This window comes from Mesoplodon mirus (assembly GCF_964341445.2).
Source record: "Mesoplodon mirus genome assembly, chromosome: 5".
Classification (NCBI taxonomy): Eukaryota; Metazoa; Chordata; class Mammalia; order Artiodactyla; family Ziphiidae; genus Mesoplodon; species Mesoplodon mirus.
In genome coordinates, this window is record NC_138980.1 from 152,076,575 (window position 1) to 152,103,837 (window position 27,263).

The window sequence follows — 27,263 nt, forward strand, 5'->3', positions numbered from 1 at the left end:
ACATTTAGCATGTGCAGCTTGAAAAAATCTCCAGGGTGATTCTACCACACCCTGTGCTTCTTGCCTTCCTTTTTCCTTGTCTTCACCTCAAAGAGGACATCCAAGATACCTTTATTTACCTTATCAGTCAAAAACTAACTTTAGTCAGTGACAAGTATGCTTGTACCTCTCAAGTCATTTTTATTGTTTTTATTCATATTAGAAATTTGACATTGGTCCATTGTTACATTTTAGCCACACTTATATGTAAGTCACTTAATTTTTTCTAAAAGTTTAAAAAAATATTTTGAATCAAACAAAATTTCATCTGGACAGTAAGATGTTTACATGTAAGTTTGATCTTATTGAAATGCCATTTTCTCCTCACTTTTGAGTCATTTTCTTTTTTGTTAAATTGAAGTATAATTGATTTAGAATACGGTGTTAGTTTCAGTTGTATAGCAAAGTGATTCGGATATATATTTTATATATATATATATATATATATATATATATATATATATATATATATATATATATACTATATTCTTTTTCAAATTCTTTTCCATTATAGGTTATTACAAGATATTGAATATAGTTCCCTGTGCTATACAGTAAAGCCTTGTTGTTTATTTTATACATAGTGGTGTGTACCTGTTGATCCCATACTCCTAATTTCTCCCTTCTCCCCATTTTCCCCTTTGGTAACCATAAGTTAGTTTTCTATGTCTGTGAATCTGTTTCTGTTCTGTAAATAAGTTCATTTTTATTATTTTTGAGAACATATAAACGATATCATATGATATTTGCCTTCCTCTGTCTGACTTACTTTACTCAGTATGATAATCTCTAGGTCCATCCATGTTGCTGCAAATGGCATTATTTCATTCTTTTTTACAGCTGAGCAGTATTTCACTTTATACATATATATGTATATATATATACATATATATGTGTGTATATATATATACACATATACATATATACCACATTTTTTTTTTTTTTTTTGCGGTACGCGGGCCTCTCACTGTTGTGGCCTCTCCCATTGCAGAGCACAGGCTCTGGATGCGCAGGCTCAGTGGCCATGGCTCACGGGCCGAGCTGCTCCGCGGCATGTGGGATCCTCCCGGACCGGGGCACAAACCCACGTCCCCTGCTTCGGCAGGCGGACTCCCAACCACTGCGCCACCAGGGAAGCCCCCAACCACATCTTCTTTATCCATTCATCTGTTGATAGACATTTAGGTTGCTTCTACATCTTAGCTATTGTAAATGGTGCTACAATGAACACTGGCATGCACCACCCCCTCTTCTCCCCCTTGGTATCCATAAGTTTGTTCTCTACATCTGTGTTGCTATTGCTGCTTTGCAAGTAACTTCATCTGTACCATTTTTCTGGATTCCACATATAAGTGACATTATATGATATTTGTTTTTCTCTTTCTGATTTATTTCACTCTGTATGACAGTCTCTAGGTCTATTCATGTCTCTGCAAATGGCACTATTTCATTCCTTTTTATGGCTGAGTAATATTGCACTGTATATATGTACCACATCTTTTATCCACTCCTCTGTTGATGGACATTTAGGTTGCTTCCATGTCCTGGCTATTGTAAATAGTTCTGCAGTGAACATTGGGGTCCATGTATCTTTTTGAATTATGGTTTTCTCCAGGTATATGCCCAGGAGTGGAATTGCTGGGTCATATGGTAGCTCTATTTTTAGTTTTTTGAGGAACCTCCATACTGTTCTCCATAGTGGTTGTATCAATTTACATTCCCACCAACAGTGTAGGAGGGCTCCCCTTTCTCCACATCCTCTCCAGCATTTATTGTTTGTAGATTTTTTGATGATGGCCATTCTGACTGGTGTGAGGTGATACCTCATTGTAGTTTTGATTTGCATTTCTTTAATAGTTAGCAATATTGAGCACCTTTTCATGTACCTGTTGGCCATCTGTATGTCTTCTTTGGAAAAATGTCTATTTAGGTCTTCTGCCCATTTTTTGATTAGGTTGTTTGTTTTTTGTTATCAAGTTGCATGAGCTGTTTGTATTTTGGAAATTAAGTCCTTGTCGGTTTGCAAATATTTTCTCCCAGGCCATAGGTTGTCTTTTGTTTTTGTTTATGGTTTCCTTCATTGTGCCAAAGCTTATAAGCTTGAATAGGTCCTATTTGTTTATTTTTGCTTTTATTTCTATTGCCTTGGAAGACTGACCTAAGAAAACACTGTTACGATTTATGTCAGAGAATGTTTCGCCTGTGTTCTCTTCTAGGAGTTTTATGGTGTCATGTCTTATACTTTAGTCTTTAAGCAATTTTGAATTTATTTTTGTGTATGGTTTGGGGGATTGAGTCATTTTCACTTTGCTCCTGCAATCACTGTAACTTAGAAAAAAAGAAAGAAAACATCTCACTGTGGGAAAATATAAGATCAAATTTTTCACATCAGTTCACATCCATCTTCAACCTCACTTGGGTAATAAACTTTAAGCTGCAGCCAGGTAAGCAATAAACACCATCCCCATGGGACAGTGGATGAGCCAGAATGGCGCCCCATGTCCCTGAACTGACAATTGGATGACTCATTTTATGGACTCTAGGGGCAGCTATTTGCTGGAAAGAGACACTAATACAGTCACCTGCCTAAAAACCCACCCCCACACCAAGACACACTTAGAACAAACATAAAAAAATCAAGCAGCATTGTTTGTCTTCTCTTAGTTGTTTCCCCTTTCAAGGTTGCCTGTGATGTTGCAAAGTCAGTCAAGATGTTCTGGCCAGAGCTATACACCCACTATACCTTGTTCTGTCTCCTTGTTCATCTCATCCAATGAGTAGAAAAAATGTTAACACATCACCTGACTTGATTAGGGATTCTTGAACAGAAGGTAAATTATGAGAGTTTAGTAGAAAATTTTTGTATCAGAAAAGGAAACTAAAAAGTTTTGTATGTGAGCTGAGAATTTAAACTCCAAACACTAACTACATAAGAAAGAAAGAGATCCACCAGAGGGTAGACAGCAGAAGCAAGAAGAACTACAATCCTGCAGCATGTGGAACAAAAACCTCATTCACAGAAAGACAGACAAGATGAAAAGGCAGAGGGCTATGTACCAGATGAAGGAACAAGAAAAAAAAACAGAAAAACAACTAAATGAACTGGAGGTAGGCAACTTCCAGCAAAAAAATTCAGAATAATGATAGTGAAGATGATCCAGGACCTCAGAAAAAGAATGGAGGCAAAGATCAAGAAGATGCAAGAAATGTTTAACAAAGACCTAGAAGAATGAAAGAACAAGCAAACAGAGATGAATAGTACAATAACTGAAATGAAAACTACCCTAGAAGGAATCAATAGCAGAATAACTGAGGCAGAAGAACGGATAAGTGACCTGTAAGACAAAATGGTGGAATTCACTGCTGCAGAACAGAATAAAGAAAAAAGAATGAAAAGAAATGACGACAGCCTAAGAGACCTCTGGGACAACATTAAACACAAGAACATTCGCATTATAGGGGCCCCAAAAGGAGAAAAGAGAGAGAAAGGACCCGAGAAAATATTTGAAGAGATTATAGTCAAAAATTTCCCTAACATGGGAAAGGAAATAGCCACCCAAGTCCAAGAAGCACAGCAAGTCCCATACAGAATAAACTTAAGGAGAAACACACCAAGACACATAGTAATCAAATGGGCAAAAATTAAAGACAAAGAAAAACTATTGAAAGCAACAAAGGAAAAATGACAAATAACATACAAGGGAACTCACATAAGGTTAACAGCTGATTTCTCAGCAGAAACTCTATAAGCCAGAAGGGAATAGCATGATATACTTAAAGTGATAAAAGGGAAGAACCTACAACCAAGATTACTCTACCTGACAAGGATCTCATTCAGATTTGATGGATAAATCAAAAGCTTTACAGACAAGCAAAAGCTAATAGAATTCAGCACCACAAAACCAGCTCTACAACAAATGCTAAAGAAACTTCTCTAAGTGGGAAACACAAGAGAAGAAAAGGACCTACAAAAACAAACCCAAAACAATTAAGAAAATGGTCAGAGGAACATACATATCAATAATTACCTTAAATGTGAATGGATTAAATGCTCCAACCAAAGGACACAGGCTTCCTGAATACATACAAAAACAAGATCCATATATATGCTGTCTACAAGACACCCACTTCAGACCTAGGTACACATACAGACTGAAAGTGAGGGGATAGAAAAAGATATTCCATGCAAATGGAAATCAAAAGAGAGCTGGAGTAGCTAAACTCATATCAGATAAAATAGACTTTAAAATAAAGAATGTTACAAGAGACAAGGAAGGACACTACATAATGATCAAGAGATCAATCCAAGAAGAAGATATAACAATTATAAATATATATGCACCCAACATAGGAGCACCTGAATACATAAGGAACTGCTAACAGCTGTAAATGAGGAAATCAAAAGTAAAACAATAATAGTGGGGGACTTTAACACCTCACTTACACCAATGGACAGATGATCCAAAATGAAAATAAATAAGGAAACAGAAGCTTTAGATGACACAATAGACCACATAGATTTAATTGATATTTATAAGACATTCCATCCAAAAACAGCAGAATATACTTTCTTTTCAAGTGCGCATGGAACATTCTCCAGGATAGATCTTCGGTCACAAATCAAGCCTCTTTAAATTGAAGAAACTTGAAATCATATCAAGCATCTTTTCTGACCACAATGCTATGAGATTAGAAATGAATTGCAGGGGAAAAAATGTAAAAAACACAAACACGTGTAGGCTAAACACTATGTTACTAAATAACCAAGAGATCACTGAAGAAATCAAAGAGGAAGTCAAAAAATACCTGGAGAAAAATGACAGTGAAAACATGACAATCCAAAACTGTTAGAATGCAGCAAAAGCAGTTCAAAGAGGGGAAGTTTATAGCTATACAAGGCTACCTCAAGAAATAAATAATCTAACCTTACACCTAGGGGAACTAGAGAAAGAAGAACAAACAAACCCTAAAGTGAGCAGAAGGAAAGAAATCATAAAGATCAGAGCAGAAATAAATGAAATAGAAACAAAGAAAACAATAGCAAAGATCAATAAAACTAAAAGCTGGTTCTTTGAGAAAATAAACAAAATTGATAAACCATTAGCCAGACTCATCAAGAAAAAGAGGGAGAGGACTCAAATCATAAAATTAGAAATGCAAAACGAGAAGTTAGAACAGACACCACAGAAATACAAAGCATCCTAAGAGACTACTACAAGCAACTCTATGCCAATAAAATGGACAAACTGGAAGAAATGGACAAATGCTTAGAAATGTATAACCTTTCAAGACTGAACCAGGAAGAAATAGAAAATATGAACAGACCAATCACAAGTAATGAAATTGAAACTGTGATTAAAAATCTTCCAACAGGGCTTCCCTGGTGGCGCAGTGATTGAGAGTCCACCTGCCAATGCAGGGGACACAAGTTCGTGCCCTGGTCTGGGAAGATCCCACATGCCACGGAGCGGCTGGGCCCGTGAGCCATGGCTGTTGAGCCTGCGTGTCCGGAGCCTGTGCTCCTCAATGGGACAGGCCACACAGTGAGAGACCCGCGTACCACAAAATAAATAAATAAATAAATAAATAAATCTTCCAACAAACAAAAGTCCAGGACCAGATGGCTTCACAGGTGAATTCTATCAAACATTTAGAGAAGAACTAACACTCATCCTTCTCAAACTCTTCCAAAAAATTACAGAGGAAGGAATACTCCCAAACTGATTCTATGAGGCCACCATCACCCTGACGCCAAAAGCAGACAAAGATACTACAAAAAAAGAAAATTAAAGACCAATATCACTGATGAATATAGATGCAAAAATCCTCAACAAACTACTAGCAAACAGAATCCAAAAACACATTAATAAAATCATACACCACGATCAAGTGGGATTTATCCCAGGGATGCAAGGATTCTTCAGTATATGCAAATCAATCAATGTGACACACCATATTAGCAAACTGAAGAATAAAATCCATGTGATCATCTCAATAGATGCAGAAAAAGCTTTTGAAAAAATTCAACACCAATTAATGATAAAAACTCTCCAGAAAGTGGGCATAGAGGGAACCTACCACAACATAATAAAGGCCATATACAACAAACTCACAGAAAACATCATTCTCAATGGTGAAAAACTGAAAACATTTCCTCTAAGATCAGGAACAAGACAAGGCTGTCCACTCTCACTGCTATTATTCAACATAGTTTTGGAAGTCCTAGCCACGGCAACCAGAGAAGCAAAAGAAATAAAAGGAATACAAATTCAAAAAGAAGAAGTAAAACTGTCACTGTTTGCAGATGACATGATACTATACATACAGAATCCTAAAGATGGCACCAGAGAACTACTAGAGCTAATCAATGAATTTGGTAAAGTTGTAGGATACAAAATTAATGCACAGAAATCTCTTGCATTCCTATACACTAACAATGAAAGATCCGAAAGAGAAATTAAGGAAATAATCCCATTCACCATTGCAACAAAAAGAATAAAATACCTAGGAATAAACCTACCTAAGGAGGTAAAATACCTGTACTCAGGAAAATATAAGACGCTGATGAAAGAAATCAAAGATGACACAAACAGATGGAGAGATATACTATGTTCTTGGATTGGAAGAATCAATATTGTGAAAATGACTACACTACACAAAGCAATCTACAGATTCAATGCAATCCCTATCAAATTACCAGTGGCATTTTTTATGGAACTAGAACAAAATGTCTTAAAATTTGTATGGAAACACAAAAGACCCCAAATAGCCAAAGCAGTCTTGAGGGAAAAAAACGGAGCTGGACGAATCAGACTCCCTGACTTCAGACTATACTTCAAAGTTACAGTAATCAAGACAATATGGTACTGGCACAAAAACAGAAACATAGATCAATGGAACAAGATAGAAAGCCCAGAGGTAAACCCACACACCTATGGTCAACTAATCTATGACAAAGGAGGCAAGGATATGAAATGGAGAAAAGACAATGGAGAAGAGAGAGCACCAATAAGTGGTGCTGGGAAAACTGGACAGCTACATGTAAAAGAATGAAATTAGAACACTCCCTAACACCATACACAAAAATAAACTCCAAATGGATTTGAGACCTAAATGTAATGCTGGACACTATAAAACCCTTAGAGGAAAACATAGGAAGAACATTCTTTGATATAAATCACAGCAAGATCTTTTTTGATCCACCTCCTAGAGTAATGGAAATAAAAACAAAAATAAACAAATGGGACGTAATGAAACTTAAAAGCTTTTGCATAGCAAAGGAAACCATAAACAAGATGAAAAGACAACCCTCAGAATGGGAGAAAATATTTGCAAACGAGTCAATGGATAAAGGATGAATCTCCAAAATATATAAACAGCTCATGCAGCTCAATATTAAAGAAACAAACAACCCAATCCAAAAATGGGCAGAAAACCTAAGTAGGCATTTCTCCAAAGAAGACATACAGATGGCCCAGAAGCACACAAAAAGCTGCTCAACATCACTAATTATTAGAGAAATGCAAATCAAAACTACAATGAGGTATCACCTCACACCAGTTAGAATGGGCATCATCAGAAAATCTACAAACAAATGCTGGAGAGGGTGTGGAGAAAAGGAAACCCTCTTGCACTGTTGGTAGGAATGTAAACTGATACAGCCACTATGGATAACAGTATGGAGGTTCCTTAAAAAACTAAAAATCGAATTACCATATGATCCAGCAATCCCACTACTGGGCATATATCCAGAGAAAACCACAATTCAAAAAGACACATGCACCCCAATGTTCATTGCCGCACAATTTACAATAGCCAGGTCATGGAAGCAACCTAAATGCCCATCGACAAATGAATGGATAAAGAAGATGTGGTACATATATACAATGCAATATTACTCAGCCATAAAAAGGAACAAAATTGAGTCATTTGTTGAGATGTGGATGGATCTAGAGACTGTCATACCGAGTGACATAAGTCAGAAAGAGAAAAACAAATATCGTATCTTAAAGCGTATATGTCGAACCTAGAAAAGTGGTACAGATGAAACTGTTTGTAGAGCAGAAATTGAAACATAGATGTAGAGAACAAATGTATGGACACCAAGGGGGTAAATCCGTGGGGCAGATAGAGGTGGGGGTGTGATGAATTGGGCGATTGGGATTGACATGTATACACTCGTATATAAAACTGATGACTTATAAGAACCTGCTGTATAAAAATAAATAGAAAAAACCTATTTATAAAAAAAAAAGGAAGAAAGAAAGTCATGATCTTATGATGTATTCGGGAAAACACAGGACTTAGAAACTCTGGCTTTAGATTTCCTTTCTACCATGTACTTGAACTCCGTTTACATTTCTTTAACAATAAGAATTTACCAGGCTTTTGGGAAGATCAAAAGAGATATTATATATGGAATTTTTTAATGTGATTATTAGTTCTAATAATATAATTAGTAATGGGTGTAAAATACCAAACTCCAGAATGTTTTTTGCCAGATATACGAGTGTTCATAGAAAAATATTGAGATGATTTATAGCCTGGAATAAGCGATCTTACTAAAGCACAGACTTTAATCTAGATAGTGGCAAAGTGCCACGTACTAGAACTAACACATAAGCAAGGAATCACCAGTACCCTCAAGAGGGAATGATGGAATGCATGAATGAGAGGGTATGTGAAAACCCAGAGCAGCTGAAGTCATGTAGCACCCTGGAAAATTGAGGGTGCCTGGGAAAAGAGGGTGGCTAGGTGTTAAAAGCAGGATATACACCATGGAAAGGTTGAAATTGAGGATATCACAGTTTTAATGAGAAAAGGTGCAACTGACAGTAAAGAGCCCCATGATGACAAAGGTGAGAGAAATTGCTCATTTCATGGCAAAGTCTTGTTGCTGTGACTTATAGGAGAGAAAAAGTGAGGTCAGAACCGTGAGGTGATTATATTATTTAATCCTGATTACAAAATACTGAATGCATTTTCTTCCACGTTCAAAAAGAGAACAAATAGAATAAAAATGAGTTGGGGAGAGGTGTGGGGGAAGGATTCCACATATTCTGTAGACTGAGGTTTCAAATATCAACCATCTCTGTGTGTGGAATCTTCCATAGCCCTCCATTTCTTTTTTTATTTTTTTAAAAATAAATAAATAAATAAATAAATTTATTTATTTACTTATTTACTTATTTATTTATTTTTGGCTGTGTTGGGTCTTCTTTGCTGTGCACAGGCTCTCTCTAGTTGCGGCAAGCGGGGACTACTCTTTGTTGCGGTGAGCAGGCTTCTCATTGTCGTGGCTTCTCTTGTTGCGGAGCACAGGCTCTAGGTGCGTGGGCTTCAGTAGTTGTGGCACGTGGGCTCAGTAGTCGTGGCTTGCGGGCTCTAGAGCACAGGCTCTGTAGTTGTGGCTCTCGGGCTCTAGAACACAGACTCAATAGTTGTGGTGCACAGGCTTAGATGCTCCGTGGCATGTGGGATCTTCCCGAGCAAGGGCTCTAACACGTGTCCCCTGCATTGGCAGGCGTATTCTTAACCACTGCGACACCAGGGAAGCCCCACCCTCCATTTCTTATATCTAGTTTTTATTTTCCTCAAATCACATTCTGGATCCCTCGCTGACGGGCTGCTGCCCCCTGTCTTTTTTTTTTTTATTCAAACAGAAAGTCACAAAAATTGTTATCACCCTCATCAGTTCACTCAGTCCCATGTAATTTTTTTTTTCATCTTGATCTTTTGTTAGTGCCGCCCCCTGTCTTGATGGGCTTGTTGAAATCTTCCTCTTCTAAGCAGTTCTCTTCACACAGAACTTTTCACACGCTGGGAAGGAAGTGCCTAGAAAACCCCACAGATGGCCTCCTCTCCCCATCCCCGCACTTTCAGTTTCTACTCATCAACTGCAGAAAGGAACTCAAATCCCAGGCTTGGTGTCAAGGTGTCTTTATGTGTGTTGAGAGGGATCTGGGGGCTGAGAAAAAAAGAGAGCAGGACATTTCTATCTTGTTTTTCCTATGCCAAGGAGTATCTTTCTCAGCCATCAAGAATGTTTTATTTCAAATTTCATATGTTTTTAGCAAAGTGAGTTTTTCTTTTGCTGGTTTATACTCCTTTTATATGAAAATAGAATAACCATTAGAAAGAGTAGACGAAAATAAGATTTCTTTGAGGTGACAGAGTTGGCGATACAGGCAAAATGAAAGGACTTATATTGTATTATGACGTGGACATTAAATATTATCCTAAGATCCAAATAAGCCCCTAGGAAGAGATCTATGAAAATACTTCAATTATCTACAAGTTCATTATGTAAATTCCTCCGAGCTTATCCTCTGATTTGGTATAGTTTATGTAGGCTAAGTGAATAATATCATAAGAAAATATAAGATAAATTTGCTATAAAAACTATATAAAATGGAATAACAAAAACACATGGCGTCAGGACTGTTTGTTGTTCTATATTATCTACATCCTATCGCTATTCCATTAGCATCAAGAAGTCAAAAACTTACAGCAGAACAAATTTCAGAAACACATAGAAAGTCATAGGTAATTTCCTCATCCATTAATGGTTAAGCCATCAGAGACCATGCCAAAGTCAAAAATATTATTTGTGGGGCTTCCCTGGTGGCGCAGTGGTTGAGAGTCTGCCTGCCAATGCAGGGGACGCGGGTTCGTGCCCCGGTCCGGGAAGATCCCACATGCCGCAGAGCGGCTGGGCCCGTGAGCCATGGACGCTGAGCCTGCGCGTCTGGAGCCTGTGCTCCGCAATGGGAGAGGCCACAACAGTGAGAGGCCCGCGAACCGCAAAAAAAAAAAACAACCCCAAAAACCTGTATTTGTGTAGGAGCTATTTGGTCGGATGACCAGGAAGAGGTTTGAAGGTTCTAATTTGTAGAATGATGGTGATTTTCAAGCCTGTGTTTAAAGACAAAGGGTACCCAAAAGCCTAACTGATCAATATACCTGGAGAGTTCAAGGTGCCACAGCCTTTGGGAGGTGGGTCTTTACTGGTTAAGCTTTACCAGTAAAGCTTTACCGGCTTTAAGTTGCTGTGTGACCTGGCTTCCTCTACTTCAGTTCACCCTAGAAGAGAGAACCCAGTAGGAACCAGGAAAGAGTGCAGAGCAGCAGGTGCCTGAGATCCCAGAAGAGGGAATGATGATACACAGTGACATCTGCAGAGGTTTTCTGCTAAGATGCCCAGGACAGCCTCCTGAGGAAAAAATGCCACATTGACCTGCATCAAGGGAAGCCATGCACACACACCTCCCGGAGAGACGCCACTCATACCAGGTGTTTTCTTCCTACTATATTTCACCTCACAACACGAGGCTGGGGTGGTCTGCAGTTCCCTCTCCACTTTCATAAGTCACTGACAAAAGTGTAAGGGGTTGTCAGAGTCGGGGCTGCCACCACTTCTCCCACTGCCCATTCCTCCTCCCTATGCTTTGCCCAGCCTGCAGCAGCCCGCTCCCACCCCAAGAACTCAACTTGTGGTGAGAAGCACGTTCCCACATCCTGTTGAAGAGGGGCCTGACGCTCCCTTCAGTATCAGAGGCTCAGCCAACTGGAATCTATCACAGCCCATTCACCATGAAGTAAACATTCCGTTAAGCAAGGAGCTCTCAAGAATAGATTCATGACTGGGTTCAATGCTCCTTAAGAGGCTAAGGAAACCTTTTTTCCTACTTTCATCTGTGTGATCAGTCATGAAGAAATTCAAGTAAATTCAGCCTGTCAGCCATATGTTTAATAGTGATTATGGAAAGAAATGTGCAGGCATTATGGGAGTGCTTATTTGGGTAGGGGGTGGCAGAGGGAGGTTTTTGAGGAAGAAAATAAAACCAGGTCCCTGCTTTTACATCTCCTTAAGAAAACAGAGAACACACATTAAATACATAAATTATGATTCATTAAGTACCTAAATATTTAGACAGTGTTAACAGGGATGAAAAAAAGTTACTGCAGTTTCAGCGTCTAGAGTGGAGCTTGCCATCTACTATCTTGTGAAGCATTGTCATAAGTACTGTATTTTCAACCATTAACTCTATCTTGACAACCAAAAATAATTAAAATAGTTTTATTACATAATTTCTAACAATAGAAGTTTTAAGAAAATTTATTTTCGGACTAAAATAATCCCCCCCCCCAAAAAAAATCCCTTTTCCAAGTTTACTGGGTATAGCAGATCAAGTCACTTTGAAGAGAAAAGACAACTTATCACTGTGTGTGTGTGTGTGTGTGTGTGTGTGTGTGTGTTGGAAAGTGGAGGAGGGCTTGGTTTGGTCATGAGGAATATATCTGTTGTTTTATTTTCTTTAATCTAGGCAATATAAATTCATGATGCTAAATATTACTATTGTTCTATGAAAATTTGAACTGCTTGAGTCTATTCCAAATTTTCACCAGCCTGCTTCCTACCTCAAGGATGGTAAATTTATCTGGCTTAACAGAAGAACTATCTTTTCTGTCTTTTTGCTATACCTCTGGTCAATCCTGGGCTGAGTGGATCCTAAATTTGAATAACATGAGCCATCATCTCAGCAGAAGCTGTGTTCTCCCGTGCAGCATGCCACCCTCACCTGCCTTCTTTCCTCTTCCACCCGTGCTGAGCAGGACTAGGGCAGGCTTCCTGGAACATTTTCCCACTACATATGCATCTCCTTGCACCCTGATGCCACCAATGCTGCTCTACCTGGGGTTCTGTTCTGGACAGTGGTGGCAGTGGTAGGAACTAATTTTGTTCCATGAGAAGCACTAGCAATTCAGACCAAATAAATCATGAGTATTGACATGTTATCTCAACATAGCAATAAAAAAAAAGAAAACCTACAAATGGTAAAATTGATCAACGATGAAAGAAAGAAAGAACAAGGAGAGTCAGAGAGATAGAGGGAGAAAGAGACCAGTTTGGACAAACTATTGTTATTTACCAACTCCCTCATGATTAAAAGCATTAGATACAATCAAGTGAAATCATTTTCTTCTCTTATTCCTTGGGCTCTATTTAGGAAAGAATAACAGCATCCATAAGAGTGGTTCATTCTCCTCATGCTTTAATTACAAAAGTGACACTAACACATATTAAGGAGGTAAAATTAGGCTCAAAGTTATTTTAAATTCATTAGTTACCCGCGATTCATGGGTGTTTTATTTCTTTTGTGCTTTACAAATGAAACTTTACAAAGATGAGACTTTCAAAGACAAGGAATTTTGAAAACAATCTAGTGATAGTCTTTTGTATTATTAGTTTCTCTACAGTTACTTGTAGGTTTTAGAGTGTATTACATTATAAAAATTAAAAGCAGAATTTCTGGTAAGATGTTTCCAGTTATTCAGGAGCAAGAGGATTAGTTCAGGGATTCTCAATCTCAGCACTATTTTGACTGATAATTCTTAGTTTCGGGGTCTGTCCTGGGCATTGTAAGATGTTTAGCAGCAGCCCTGGCCTCTATTCACTAGTTGTCAAGAGCACTTTCTCAGTCGGCCATTTCAATCAAAGATGTCTCCAGACATTGCCAAAATTACCCCAGTTTGAGAACCGCTGGATTAACCTAATGCTCAGGATATATTTAAAACCAAACAAAATCCAGTTACCAATGTTATTAATTTTCCATATGAAAATATGTAGATGAACTAGCTGCAAAAGAAAACATTTTCTTGATGTGCAGTTTCTTGATGTCTCTCCTAAATGCCATCTCAGCCTTTGTTTAAGTATGTACTTGATTTATTGCCCTTATGTAAGTTGCTGAAAGCAAAAAAGATTCTCTGGAATCTGGAGTTGTGAACTAGAAGTACAGAGGATATAGCTAAAGCATTTTTGCATCTTCCCAGGGACTGTGAAAAGCATGTTAAGTTTATGTTACTGAAGATATATAATTCTGAGGAAGGGGAAAACATGGGGGCTAAAGGAAATTCATTTCTGTCAACAGCTTCTCTACAATTACACCTGTATAATTATAGAGCAATGCACGGGAGTAGTTTTGGCCAAACATTGTTCAGACGTTCTCTGACTTAAAATGGTTCGATTTAGGATTTTTCAACGTTATAATGATGCAATATGCATCTACGAAAAACCGAAATTTGAATTTTGATCTTTTCCCAGGCTAGCAATATGTGGTACGATACTCTCTCGTGATGCTCACAGCTTCCAGTCAGCTGCGCAATCATGAGAGTAAACAACCCATATACTTGCAGCCATTCCATACACATACAACCATCCTGCTTTACTTTCAGTACAGTATTCAATAAATTACCTGAGGTATTCAACACTTTATTATAAAATAGGCTTTTTGTTAGATGATTTTGCCCAACTATAGGCTAATGTAAGTATTCTAAGCACGTTTAAAGTAGGCTGGGCTAAGCTATGATGCTTGGTAGGTGAGGTGTATTAAATGCATTTTCTATTTAGGATATTTTCAACTTACAATGGGTTTATCTGGATGTAACTATCATAAGTGGAGAAAGATCTGCACAAACTCATTAACAGCTGGAATTAATAACAATTTGCTTCAAATAAATTTGGAAAATAAATTTCAAGTAAATTTCAAGATAAAATGTTTGTTTTACTTAAATATCTTAAACTCTGAGATCTCCTAGATTGTGAAATGCCTCTTCTTAAGAATAAACAGGGCCTCCCTGGTGGCGCAGTGGTTGAGAGTCCGCCTGCCGATGCAGGGGATACAGGTTCGTGCCCCGGTCTGGGAGGATCCCATATGCCGTGGAGCGGCTGGGCCCGTGAGCCATGGCCGCTGAGCCTGTGCGTCCGGAGCCTGTGCTCCGCAACGGGAGAAGCCACAACAGTGAGAGGCCCGCGTACAGCAAAAAAAAAAAAAAAAAAAAGAATAAACAGAAGCCCGATCTTTAAATCATTAAAAGTTAAAGAGTTCCTGCAAATTAATGTAAGAGGTTAGTAAGGGACAAACTGGATGTAAATTATGTGAGAACTCTCTGTACTATCTTCTGAATTCTTCTGTAAATCTAAAACTGTTGTAAAAAATAAAGAAATTAAGTCTATTTTTAAGAGATGGTGCAAATAATATGCACTGATATGGATCCAATTATCAAGGGGAAAAAAGGAGAATTAATATTGAAAATATTTAACAGCTGGAATTGTACAGGCACCAAGCAATCAGAGTGGCTGCTGATCACACATCCAGCTGAGCTGGTGTGTAGCAACTTAGTATCAGTTCAGGAAAAAAGCAAGGTGCCAAGCAGGGGTTTCCATTTGTGCAAAAGGCGGGGACAGAAAGGATGTGCGTGTGTGTTTATTTTTATATATTTGTATATGCACAGTTAGAAATATACATAACAAACTGATAACAGTGGTTGACTGACCCTAGAGAGGAACTGGGTAAGTTCACCATGTAATTTATTGTTTAAAGTAGGTCAATTTTGAGAGTGAAAGGGAGCATTATTAATAATTATTCCAGAACAATAGACATGAACTTGTACTGTACTGATAAGTCAGTATTTAAGATCCCCATAGAACTGGGGCATGAGGGCTTGGAGGGTCAGGGTTTAGAGCAGGCTTACTTTTCCCTTTTTCATGAAATACATTGCTCTTACCCTCTTTTAAACTTTTTTAGAGTAAAAAGAGCCCTAGAAAGTGGAATGAAATGAGAGAATGTCAAAAAAATTTTAATCATTTTTGCCTTTCTATCATTATCATAAAGAAAGAAATCTAGCTATTAAGATTAAGGGCGAATCTGGGTGTTGAAAATTTTATCTGATAAACTTATTAAGAGTTGTAACAACTAAAAACCTCTAAAGCTAAGCAGTCAGTATAAGAGATTAAATAGTTGTAGAGTTCAGGCTATTGATTTATGAGACATATTAGTAAGTTCAGATGCTGTTACTGTTTCTTCAATGTGTCCCACATAGGAACCTGTGGCTCTTTCTTTCCCTGTCTTTCAACATACAGTTGAAAGTTTCAGAGTGGGGGAAACCAAACTCAAACATCATAAATTCTATAATGTTATCCAGCAGTATGTTTGTTTCAGTCATATTAATTTAAAATTAAGACGTAACATTAATGATTGTAACTTCAGAATTTGGTCACCTGGAGAAATGATGTTATGTGACTAGTGAATTCAAAAAAAAATCATGATGGCAGACAATCCTTGGATGTATATTACATGCAATTCTTGATCTAAGAACTTTACATGCATTAACTCATTTAATCCTAATTAAAAAACAAAACCCGGTGACAAATAGGTACTCATTATTCTCATTTTATAGGTAAAGAAAACTGAGTTTCAGAGAGGTTAAGTAATTTGCTTGATCACACAGCTAGTGAGTAGCAAAGTTAAGGCTGGAAACCAAGTCAATGACTTCAGAGACGTAGCTATTAACCATGATACTGCACTGCCTCCTGGTTTTGAGTTGGCATCTGGGACTTAAATTCCAAATCAACCACTTCCATATTTTCTGAACTAAAACCAGGGTGTGCAGTTTGACAATGTGTTAGTGTGTCTCATGGATTTCCCCCCATGAAATCCAGGTTGTGAAGTTGCTGTGACTAAATAGGATATCACTTAAATCCTTTAGTTTCTGTTTTGTCACCAATGCAGTGAGAGAGGTAGAATAGATAATTTCTAGGTCTTCACTTTCTTTTTTTTTTTTACATCTTTATTGGAGTATAATTGCTTTACAATGGTGTGTTTCTGCTTTATAACAAAGTGAATCAGTTATACATTTCACTTTCTTTATAAAAATAGGAAACCCTCCCAGGTTCCAGGCATTCTTTAAAGTGCCTTACAGATATTGATTTCTTTTAAAGCCCTATGACACGACTCTTTATTCCCTTAATAGAGGTGAGCAAACTGAGGCCCAGGGAGCTTATATACCTCACATTACAGTAAATAGCTGGTCAGACTCAAAACCTGGCTCCCTAGTCTATGCTCTTAACCACTCTACTCTCTAGCCTCTTATTCTGGACTAAATTGTAGATCTAGAATATAAATTACAAAATATAGAGTGAATCTAGAATAAAAGATTCTTCCCTAGAGACAGACTTTCTTCCAGGTGGGGAGCAAATTTTTGTATTGATTTTTTTTTTACGCATCTTGTGTTAAGGTTTAAAATCCTTTGCACCTATGATCTCCCAGGAGGCACAGGGTAGGATCTGTCTTCACCTGTTCCCTCTGCCAGCACCCAAACTCTCCCTGGTTCTGCTGCCTTCCTGCCTATTACCTCTGGGGATTACTTGAAGATTTGAGAACATCATGGGGATAAAAAAAATGGTCAAGGGAGGCAAGGTAGAAAACAAGATATTTTTAGCAACTTGGATACAGGGTAGTAAATTAAAGAAGCAAAACCAAGCTGGAAATTGTTCCTTTCACCTCATTTTCGCCTCCTGCCTAGGTTGCTTACCCCAGTCCTGAAAGACTATAGTTTGGCATGGAGAGAAACTCTTGCTGAAGGGACCATTTCTTTTAAAATCACCATTCACAGTATTCATCTCAGTGCCAAGCTGAACAATTTCCCAAATATATTAGAATCCCGAGGGTTCTATACAAAGGGGAATGAGACAGTTTCTGGACTTTGGAGCCCGAGACAGACCTGAGTCTGCATCCCTGTCCTCACAGTTCCTGGCTGTGAGCCCTTGAATATGCTACTTAACGTTTCTAATAATAATAGTTTCCTTACATTGAGCCCAGGCTGAGGGCCAGGCAGGCACTTTACAAATTCTATCTCTAACACACGTGACAATCCTGGCAGATATGCTCTATTATCCCCATTGTACAGATTGTGCAACTGAGGCCCTGCTAATCAACTAGGATTCCAACCAAGTTCCCATGCTCTTACATGATGTCCTCCTGCAGTTTCAACCTCAATCCTCTTTCCTGTGACATGGAGTTAAATAATGCCATCATCCAAAAGAATGAGATGAGGCGACATAGATAACCTGCCTGGCTCAGAATCAAGCACATGTGTTTACGTGCTCAACGGTGGTTCTTATTATTAGGAAAGGAAGTAATACAGGGGCCTGTAGCAGGGCCTGCTGTGCTACATGAGTCAAGAGGAGGGAGCAATTCTTCCCAGCCAGACAGGATCTGGTTTTGTGGTATCTGAGTGGGGCCTTGAGAGAAGAAATACGCTTGGCGATGACAGGTGGGGATAGGGAGTAAGAAAACGTTTTCTAGGTGAATTTTAAAGCAAAAAATGGAAACTGTTGTGGCTACCTGTGATTTTTTTTTTTCTAAGCCTCAGATTTTCAAATATTCCTAAAAGAACTAGAAAGGTTCAACTACTGGCTTTTGAGAGAAAAAGCAAACCCACCATGAATTCTTACAGGTTACATGGGATTATAGTCAGAGAAAGGTGGCTGCCCGCCCTCTTTACTAGGTAATACCCTAATTCTAGACCAGGGGGACAGAGACTGGAGAAACCAGCATCTGGAAATGAGATTTTCCGGGCTGTCCCTGCTCTTTCCTTGTCACCTTCCCTGTGTGCTCCAGACTATGCCTCTTAGAAATGAGCGCAGTCTGCCTGCTAGTCTGGTTCCAGTTGAATCATTTACACTAAATATGTATCAATAAGTAGAAAAACTCACTTTATTGCTTGTGTATAAAAATGAGTGGGTTTTTCTGCCACATCTCCCTGTTAGCAAACAGATGGACCTTAAATGTAGGTGGGAACAAGAACAGGCTTGCAAACACAGAAATGTCAAACGTGGCTATGCCGTGTAAAGCATGCAACCCAGATTTACAGAAGAGCTTGCTTTCATTTTTTAAATGCAGTTTCTATTTAAGAGACTCAGCTATAAAATATGGAAGAGGTCATTTGTTAGTCACTTTCATAGTTTTTCAAGTTTACCAAAACACATAAATACCAAGTTCAGAGTAAATCCAACAAGAGAGAGAACCAGTGAGAGGAAAGAGGAAAATATAAGCTGTGACTTAACAACAACAACAAAAAGCAAGTCAGTCTAAGACAACCAAAAAAAAAAGTCTAAGTATCATAGCCCTCCCCCTTCAACAAATTCTCACAACTTATTTTGCCATAGAGGAAGATACATGTTACAATAGATCACGAACCAATCAGTGGCGCTGCAGGCCTCAAACCAGGAAACCCTTTGAGGTGTAGTACTTTAAATTGTGCAAGTGAGACTTTGGGCTCTCAGTGAGTTTTTGTTCCCTGTGCTTGCAGGATGGGAAAGCAAATGTGAAGTCTCTCATGGAGAAGTTTAACACAGGGGGCAACCCCATGGAGGAGGTCTCGGTCAGCAGCAGGCCCTTCAAGGTCCCGGGCCAAAACTCTCCTTCGGGAGTACAGGCCAAAAAGAACTTATTCAACAACCAAGGAAATGCCAGCCCTCCTGCAGGACTGAGCAATGTGCCCAAGTTTGGGTCCCCAAAGCCCCCTCTGGGGGTGAAACCTTCTTCTGAGGAAAAGCCTGACAAGGAGCCCAAACCTCCATTTCTAAAGCCGACTGGAGTGGGTCCCAGGTTTGGACCCCAGGCTAACTCGGCCACCAGAGACCCCGAGGTGAAACCGGGATTTCTGAAACCTGTAGGCCCCAAGGCCATCAACTTGCACAAAGAAGATTCCAAACCTGCGGTTCCCCGGCCTCCTGGGAATAAGCCTTCACCTCACAGTGTAAACCAAGACCGTGACTTTAAGCCACCAGGCCCCAAGCCGGGGTCAAATCATCCAGCCCAGGAAAATGAACCGAAGCAAGTCTTCCCAAAGCTGGCTGGGGCTAAAGGCAAGTTTATGTCAGCCTCACAAGATCAGGACCCCAAGCCTCTCTTCCCCAAACCCATCTTCGGCCAGAAGCCATCCCTGAATACAGAAGACCCCCAGGAAGACGAAAGCCCCACCAAGACTGTGGCTCAACAGAAAGGCCCACCAGCCGCCCTGGGAGCCAAGGCCACATCGGGGCCTTTGAAACCAGCCAGGGACAATATAGAGAATAAAGAGCGTGGAGGCGAGACGTCCAGTTTTCCTTTTCCTGGAGTCGTTCTGAAACCTGCTGCAAGCAGAGGGGCCCCAGGCCTCTCCAAAAATGCTGAAGAAAGAAGAGACGATAGGAAGGTAGATGCTGCTAAGAACGTCTTCCTGAGCCAAATGAATCCGGAAGAGCCGGCCTCTGGGGCCGCTTCTGCCAAGTTCCTGAAGACACCTTCGAAGCGGACAATGGCAGGGCCCTGGGGCTCAAGTCAAGAAAAGGAGGACCAGAATTCAGCCACCCCCAAGCGGAAACCCCTGCCCTCCTTGTTTACCCTGGGCCCCCCTCCACAAAAACCCAGCAGACCGCCGCACGTTGACCTGACGAAATTCCGGAAAGCCGCTTGTGGAAGCAGTGAGTTCTTTTCTCATTTGCTATTGCACATGTTTTTATCCCAGCAGAGGGTGTTCTAGCTTCCAGGGAAAAATGTGTAACAAGGAACGATGCCGTCACCGGTACTCCTGTGTGTATGACGACTTTTGTTTGGCATTTTTTTCCTCTGGTGTGAAATCCTTAGTTTTAGGTCAGCATTCTGTGAGGAAGTGCCTTGGGGGGCTGATTTGGGGGCGTGGGGAGAAATACATCCATTTGATTGCCAAGTGGTTTTGCTTAATGTTAACCATTTCTTTTACTTCCTTTGTTGGGTCTCATTTCTGTTGAATGAGACTGAGGTGTGTTCCCTCTACTACCACAAAGGAGTTAGAAGGTGAGCAAACCTCTAAGACAGTGGTGGATGCCCAGGGGACATTTGACTGTCACGGCTGGAGGGTGCTACTGGCGTCTAGCGGGTAGAGGCCAGGGATGCTGCTAAACATCCTACAATGCACAGAGCAGCCCCGCCCAACAAAGAATTATCCAGTCCAAAATGTCAATGGTACAGAGGTTGAGAAACCTTTTTCCAAATGATTTTAAATGTCCACAAATTTATCATAGGTCTCCTAAGCCCGATATTCAAATAAGAGATGCACAGGACTCTTGTGAAATGGCACTTACTGTTTTATATTTCACCTGTTTTCTATTGCTCCATCAGCATAAATTTTTCTGAACATTTCTGATTCATAAAGTAGTACATAACTAAGATAATAAGCCAGACCAAGGGATACATTATTTTCCTCCTGGGTAAATAGTTTAATTTTCTACCAGAGATGTTACCACCATACTATGGCACATGCTAAAAGTTGATCCTGAATGACTTGGTAAAGATTTGTAATCCTCATAGTAATGAAAGAAGCTCACTTATGCTTGAAATGATTAATATTTTAGGCAAATAATATACAACCATTGTTTATAGTGAGAAAGGAAAAAGGATACTTACGAGTGACCACACCACAACTATATATATTTTTTACTTATGAAAGTGTGATCTAATTAAAGCAGTTCTGGGTAGAAAGGTAGTTCATTTTTATTTCGGCTCTGTAGAAGCATCTCACAACATGTCATCTTCCTGAGACCAATATTCTCGGTGTCAACCAACATGTTAGGAATCAAATCCCCCATTAATCGGTCTCGTAGAAAGCAAGTTTTGAATGACCCCGTGATCACCTGTCTTCTAGAAAGAGTTAGCCTGTTACACTTATTGTATCCTCATATGTCACCTTCTTGTTTTAATACCGGGCCATAACTGAGAAATGTTGTTTTTCTGAAACCTTCTAAAAAAACCCTTTCTTAATTCCCTGTCATAGTTCTGTGCCTCAGGTAAAAAATTAACTATCATAACCTCCATTTTATGGCTCTGAGTTCATGCCAAGGAAACTGTCCTGATGTGAAGCGGAAATCCTTGAGAGTTTTCTTCCACGTCTTCCATCTTTATTTACACTCCACTACCTGGTTTGAGTGGTAGTACCCAGATGGCTGCTGTTGTGCTATTGAAATGCCAGTGAAGTCCTCTTTTGGCTCTGCAGTCCTGGCAAGGTCAGCCTTGAGCTGATTTTCAGTACAGTATAGCTCCAAGAGACTCAGGCAAAACTGCTTAGGAAGCCAAGTTGATCCTTGCCCTCTCTCTCCTCCTCCTTGCAACCCTGTCCCCATCCTGACATGCCTCCCCACTGCTCATGTGCCCCATAACACAGTTTAGATTCTAAATCCTCTCATCCATGTACCCTACCTCCACCCTCTGATCCCTCGATATATATTATGCTTCAAAGTGGACCCTGTTCCCTCTTCATCCACCTCTTCCACAAATCAAAACTCAATCTTCTTAATCTGGTTGGTGTCAGGATAAAGCAATCTGATTCATAACTTTAAATTCTGAGTAACACCCCTTTACAGCATTCACTTTTTTTTTAAAGCATTTAAATTTTTAACTTATTTTTTAAATAGAAATTTACACCTGGCTCAAAAATGATATAGAGTAAAAGGTACTTTAGTCCGTCTCCACCATTTCCTGGGTCTTCTCAGCCTCTGCTCCACAGAAACCACTCTTCTTAATTTGTATATCTGTCCAAAGTTTCTTTGCGTTTACACAAGCAAATATAAATATAGATATTAATCTCCTTGCTTTTTCCTCAATAAGTAAAATACTATATACAATGCTTTGATCCTTCCTTTTTAAAAATGAAAATAAAATTCCTGTCTATCTTTCCACATTTTAATAAGAGGTTATTGAATATTCTTTAGAGCTGCATGATATTCAGGTAAATGGATGACTCACCTAATTGATTTAGCAATTTCTATTGTTTCCAAACTTTTGCTCTTCCAAACAATGCTACAGAAAATAACCTTGTATATGTGTCACAAAATGAGCATTTACTTTCTGAACACAGAGGATTTCTTAGTAGTCAGGTCTGCTGACTCCTAACCCTACCATTGCTATTTTTCCTAAACCATACTGAGTAATTTAGTACTCCATTTAGAAAGGTTAAAAAAAATACCAGAATTTGAAAGTGTATAATAGTATTCAAATTAACTGAAGCTTCACCTAGTAACTCTGTAGATTTTCAAAACTCTAGAACTTTTTTCTTAGGCTTCTACATGGTTCCTTCCTTTCCAGGTTCACATCTAATTCCTTAAACGTCTTCCCCAGATCTACCTTCCATCTTTTATCATCTCTGTCCAATATATTAGCCATTAAGGGTGCTTATCATTTATTGAAGACTTGTTACATATTAGATACATGTTACCCCTGTTTATTCCTCCCAAGAAACCAATGAAATGGGAATTCAATGAGGAAATTAAAGCTCAGAGAGGTTAGGTGACTTGCCCAAGGCCATAATATGACTAGGCAAAGACAGGGCTGGTCCTCCTGTCTCTCTGATTTCAGAGCCTGTGTCCCCCCTTGCCACCCTCCTTGCTATGGTCCCTCTCTTGAAACATAGGATATTATGAGATAAAAAGTAAAGCATAAGTGAAACCCAAAGAATCTTCATTCTTCTCCCTTTCTCTGTCCTTTGGTTAAAACACGTCATTTTTTGTTTTACTATAAATACCACTATAAGCTCCATGTAAACAAAGACCAGTCTGTTTAACATTATTTATTTGGAGCATAGAAATAATATATTCTTGTTAGTTGCTCAGATTTGTCCTCCCACCAAAATCATTTAATCAGAATTTAGTATTCATACTCTTTATAACTTAGCAATTACTTTGAAAATGATTTGCTTTTCTGTCTAGATTCCCAAAGAAATCTCTGTCTTTAAGATTTAAAAACAGCCAAGATGTATCTGTGTCAATCATTTTATCACCAGTATTTTCTGAGATAATATTCCTCTTAGCTCTCAGAGATTTTCTGTTCCATGTATAAGGAGGGCCCACCACTCCTTTTCATCTGGCTGATGGATGACAAACGCATCTACTCACTCTAATCCAGTGTGATAAATTTGTCTTCCCTTCAGAGCTGTGATTTGAGTTCTGAGTATTGCTTTTAATCCCCTCATTTGTAAAATGAAGGTTAGCTGTGCTGGTCTTGAGGGCAGTCCTTGCTGGGGACCTGAATGCTGTTCCATTTTCTGACATCTCGTTCAGAGCCCTGTACCAGGACAAGGCCAACCATGGCAGCTCATTCCCCCTTTGTCTCTGGGAAGATCCTGTTGTGGTATGTAGGGCTTTCATGCTATAGGTTTTGCCTTGACCTTCCCCAGGCTGTTCATCACCTCTGAGTCCACTTCTCCAACCTGACATGTATTAGGGAGAATCCACAGGTCTTCCTAGGACCACTGTCTGCCCCCCGTATTGCTTCTTAGCCTGGGGAACAAGTGGAAAGCTTCACTTGCCTCCTGTGGCACCAGACTCTTCTGTTTCTTCCCTTAGCCACTAATTTTTGAAGTTCATTTAATGCAGTTATTTTCCTTTGCTTGTGCCATGGCTCCCAGTGAGTTCGGGATAATGTTTATCTTGCCTTATTTTGTTTTTCCTATTTTATTTGAGAATTGGAGGAGGGACATCCTGTAAGCCCCTCCCTCATTATTTAATACCAACTAAATATTTCAGTTATAATCCAGGAGTCAGCAGTATTTCCAAAGGGACCATAGGTTCACCCCTTCACAAGGCAGGCAGCAAGATGGCAGAGAGGAAACTCATGTGTCTTTGAGTGCCCACTGAGAGCTGTGTTTCGTATCCTCTGGACTGTGCTCACTGGTCATGGACACTTGGATGACTGCTCCCTATCCCCTCCCCAAGTTTCCTATTCTGAGGAGTCTTCAGGACACAATCAAGAAGGGGCTAGGGGGAGATCCAGCTACCCCATGCGGGCTTCACTCAGTCTGTTGATAGCATCTGACCTCCACTAACCTGCAAATCCCTGAGGGCAGTCATATTTTAAGCCTTTAACAGCCAATCAGTTGATACTTGGACTAAGAGAGAATTCAAATACTGACTAGGCAGATGAGCCAGGAAAAGGAAAGGACCACTGAACTGACCCCTGCGGAAGGCAGATTCCCCCTCTTCAGGGCCACTGTCACCACTGAAAATTCCCCTCAGCATACTGAGGTTCCTGGTTTCTTGCCGGGCGCTCAGTTGGGCCATCAAAATTCTTTCTTAACGGCCTGGGCACCAGCTAGTCTTTTAATATTAATTTTGACATGATAAACCACACTTATTATTTAATTTACAGGAAAAAGTTTCCTTACAGTGATATTCACCAGGCCTGTAAGACAGACTATTGTTTTCTTAACTATGAGAAGAGAAATTTCTGTAAACCCCATTTGGAGCAACATGCCATGATTTACCCTGATGTAATAATAACTCTTCCTGTGATCAAGAGGCTAGAAGTCGGTATATTTTTCAGCCACTTACAAAGGAAAATTTGGAAATATTGCCCAACCAACTGGCATTATATCAACGTTTGTAACATGCGCTAGATCAAAGAAGCTATGACCACTTGTAATATAAAGGCATATTTTGTTTTACAGTGGCTAACTTACCCTTAATGTATAAAATGCATATGAGATGATTTAATATATAAAAATTTTTATCAACATTATTTAATTCTTAAAATAGGCATGCAAAGTTGTTAAGAGGGTAAATCCTAAGAGTTCTCACACAAGAAGAGACTTTTTTTCTATTTCTTTAATTTTTAGCCATATTCAGATGATGGATGTTCATTAAACCTATTTTGGTAATCTTTTCATGCAGTATATAAGTTAAATTATTATGTTTCTGTAGACTCCTTAAACTTATACAGTACTGTATGTCAATTATATTTCAATAAAACTGGAAAAAAACAGGCATGCAACCCTTAGAGGTAAAAGCATTAAAATGAAATTGCAATTTACTTGAGGAGGGAAGGGGGTGAAAAAGAAAGTCACATCTAAGAGTCAAATAAAAATACATATGAGTCAAGTAATCAAATACCTGAAAGCTTCTCCTGATTTACTTTCAATTGTGCTTACACATAAAAATTTTTTTAAAGAAAAGCATTAGATAGGAAGATTGGGACAAATGTACGTGTTATAATTCAGTCCAGTTACTGGGCAGGAGATGCCTTGCTTCATATAATCTGCTAAAATAATTTCCAATTCAAGCCAAATAAAACCTTTTTTTTTTTTTTTTAAGAATTGGAATTCCAGAATAGTCATTTGCCATTGAAGGCTCCTTTTTTCCCCTGATGACAACTGTTTCTGAATATGATGAGTTCATATGCAAAAAGTACCTCTTTGTGCATATGTGTTTTATTCTCAAAACAAAATGAATTAACTTTTATAACACAAGAACAACTTCAGTTATTAGAAGAGCAAAAGTATGCCTTAGGGGCTTCCCTGGTGGAGCAGTGGTTGAGAGTCTGCCTGCTGATGCAGGGGACATGGGTTTGTGCCCCCGTCCGGGAAGATCCCACATGCCGCGGAGCAGCTGGGCCTGTGAGCCGTGGGCGCTGAGCCTGCGCATCCGGAGCCTGTGCTCTGCAACGGGAGAGGCCACAACGGTGAGAGGCCCACGTACCGCAAAAAAAAAAAAAAAAAAAAAAAAAGTATGCCTCAGGAGCAGAAATCCAGCTACCTGATTTTACAAAAATATCTGGAAATGTTTTAGCCTTTTAGAGTAAGCACAATCATGATAGTTGTGGCATGGCTCTAAAGCCCAGAGAAACATCTAGAGCACTAGATTGTTTGTTCTTCCAATATATGAGAAACAAGGAAGAGAAAAAAGTCCACATGCTGGAGAATGTAACTGCTACATTAACCACTAGTAAATACACAGACAAGAAACCTATTTCTCTTCCATTAAATTGCCACTAAAGAAAAAAGACTATACTTCATTTTGTCTGGCATAGCAAGCTAGAGAAAAACATCTAGAACAGCTGATAGCAATAGATACCATCAGGAAAAAGCAACCAAAGATGAGACATCTGGCAGCAGAAAAAAAAGTCTGAACAAAAACCCATGTGAGGTTTCTCTTTCCCCAGAGTAAGAACTTGCATTGTCGAATCAGCTGTTCGTATTTGTTACAAAAGTCTGCATCTCTCTGCAGCTGTGCTTCTGCACACCACGACAGCTCTTTCTGCCAGCATGCTACTGGCTTCTGGGCAGGTGTTTCTCCAGGGGTGGCAGTAGGTCTGTTGAGGTAAAGAGGGGCACAGGGAGGTTCTTGCCACATAACACCCCTTGCTCTCTTTTCTTGATTTTCTTATAATTCTTAGAGCAATAAGATAGCTCATCTGATTTTCCAAAGCAGCCTGTGTGGTGATAGGATTTCTGCGACCAGGCAGCCAAAAATCTGTCCCCGCGGGCTTCCCTAGTGGCGCAGTGGTTGAGAGTCCACCTGCCAATGCAGCGGACACGGGTTCGTGCCCCGGTCTGGGAAGATCCCACATGCTGCAGAGCGGCTGGGCCCGTGAGCC

At 39.4% G+C, this 27,263-nt stretch overlaps 1 protein-coding gene across 1 annotated transcript in view; it reads left to right on the forward strand.

Moving 5' to 3' along the window:
- The window catches only part of FYB1 (FYN binding protein 1), a 190,046-nt gene that overhangs the window by 71,765 nt on the left and 91,018 nt on the right, over positions 1–27,263 (forward strand). Inside the window, exon 2 of the mRNA XM_082621955.1 lies at positions 19,192–20,347. Within this exon, the coding sequence (XP_082478081.1) occupies positions 19,219–20,347 (1,129 nt within the window). The 5' untranslated portion in view covers positions 19,192–19,218. The remainder of the gene's footprint in view (positions 1–19,191; positions 20,348–27,263) is intronic.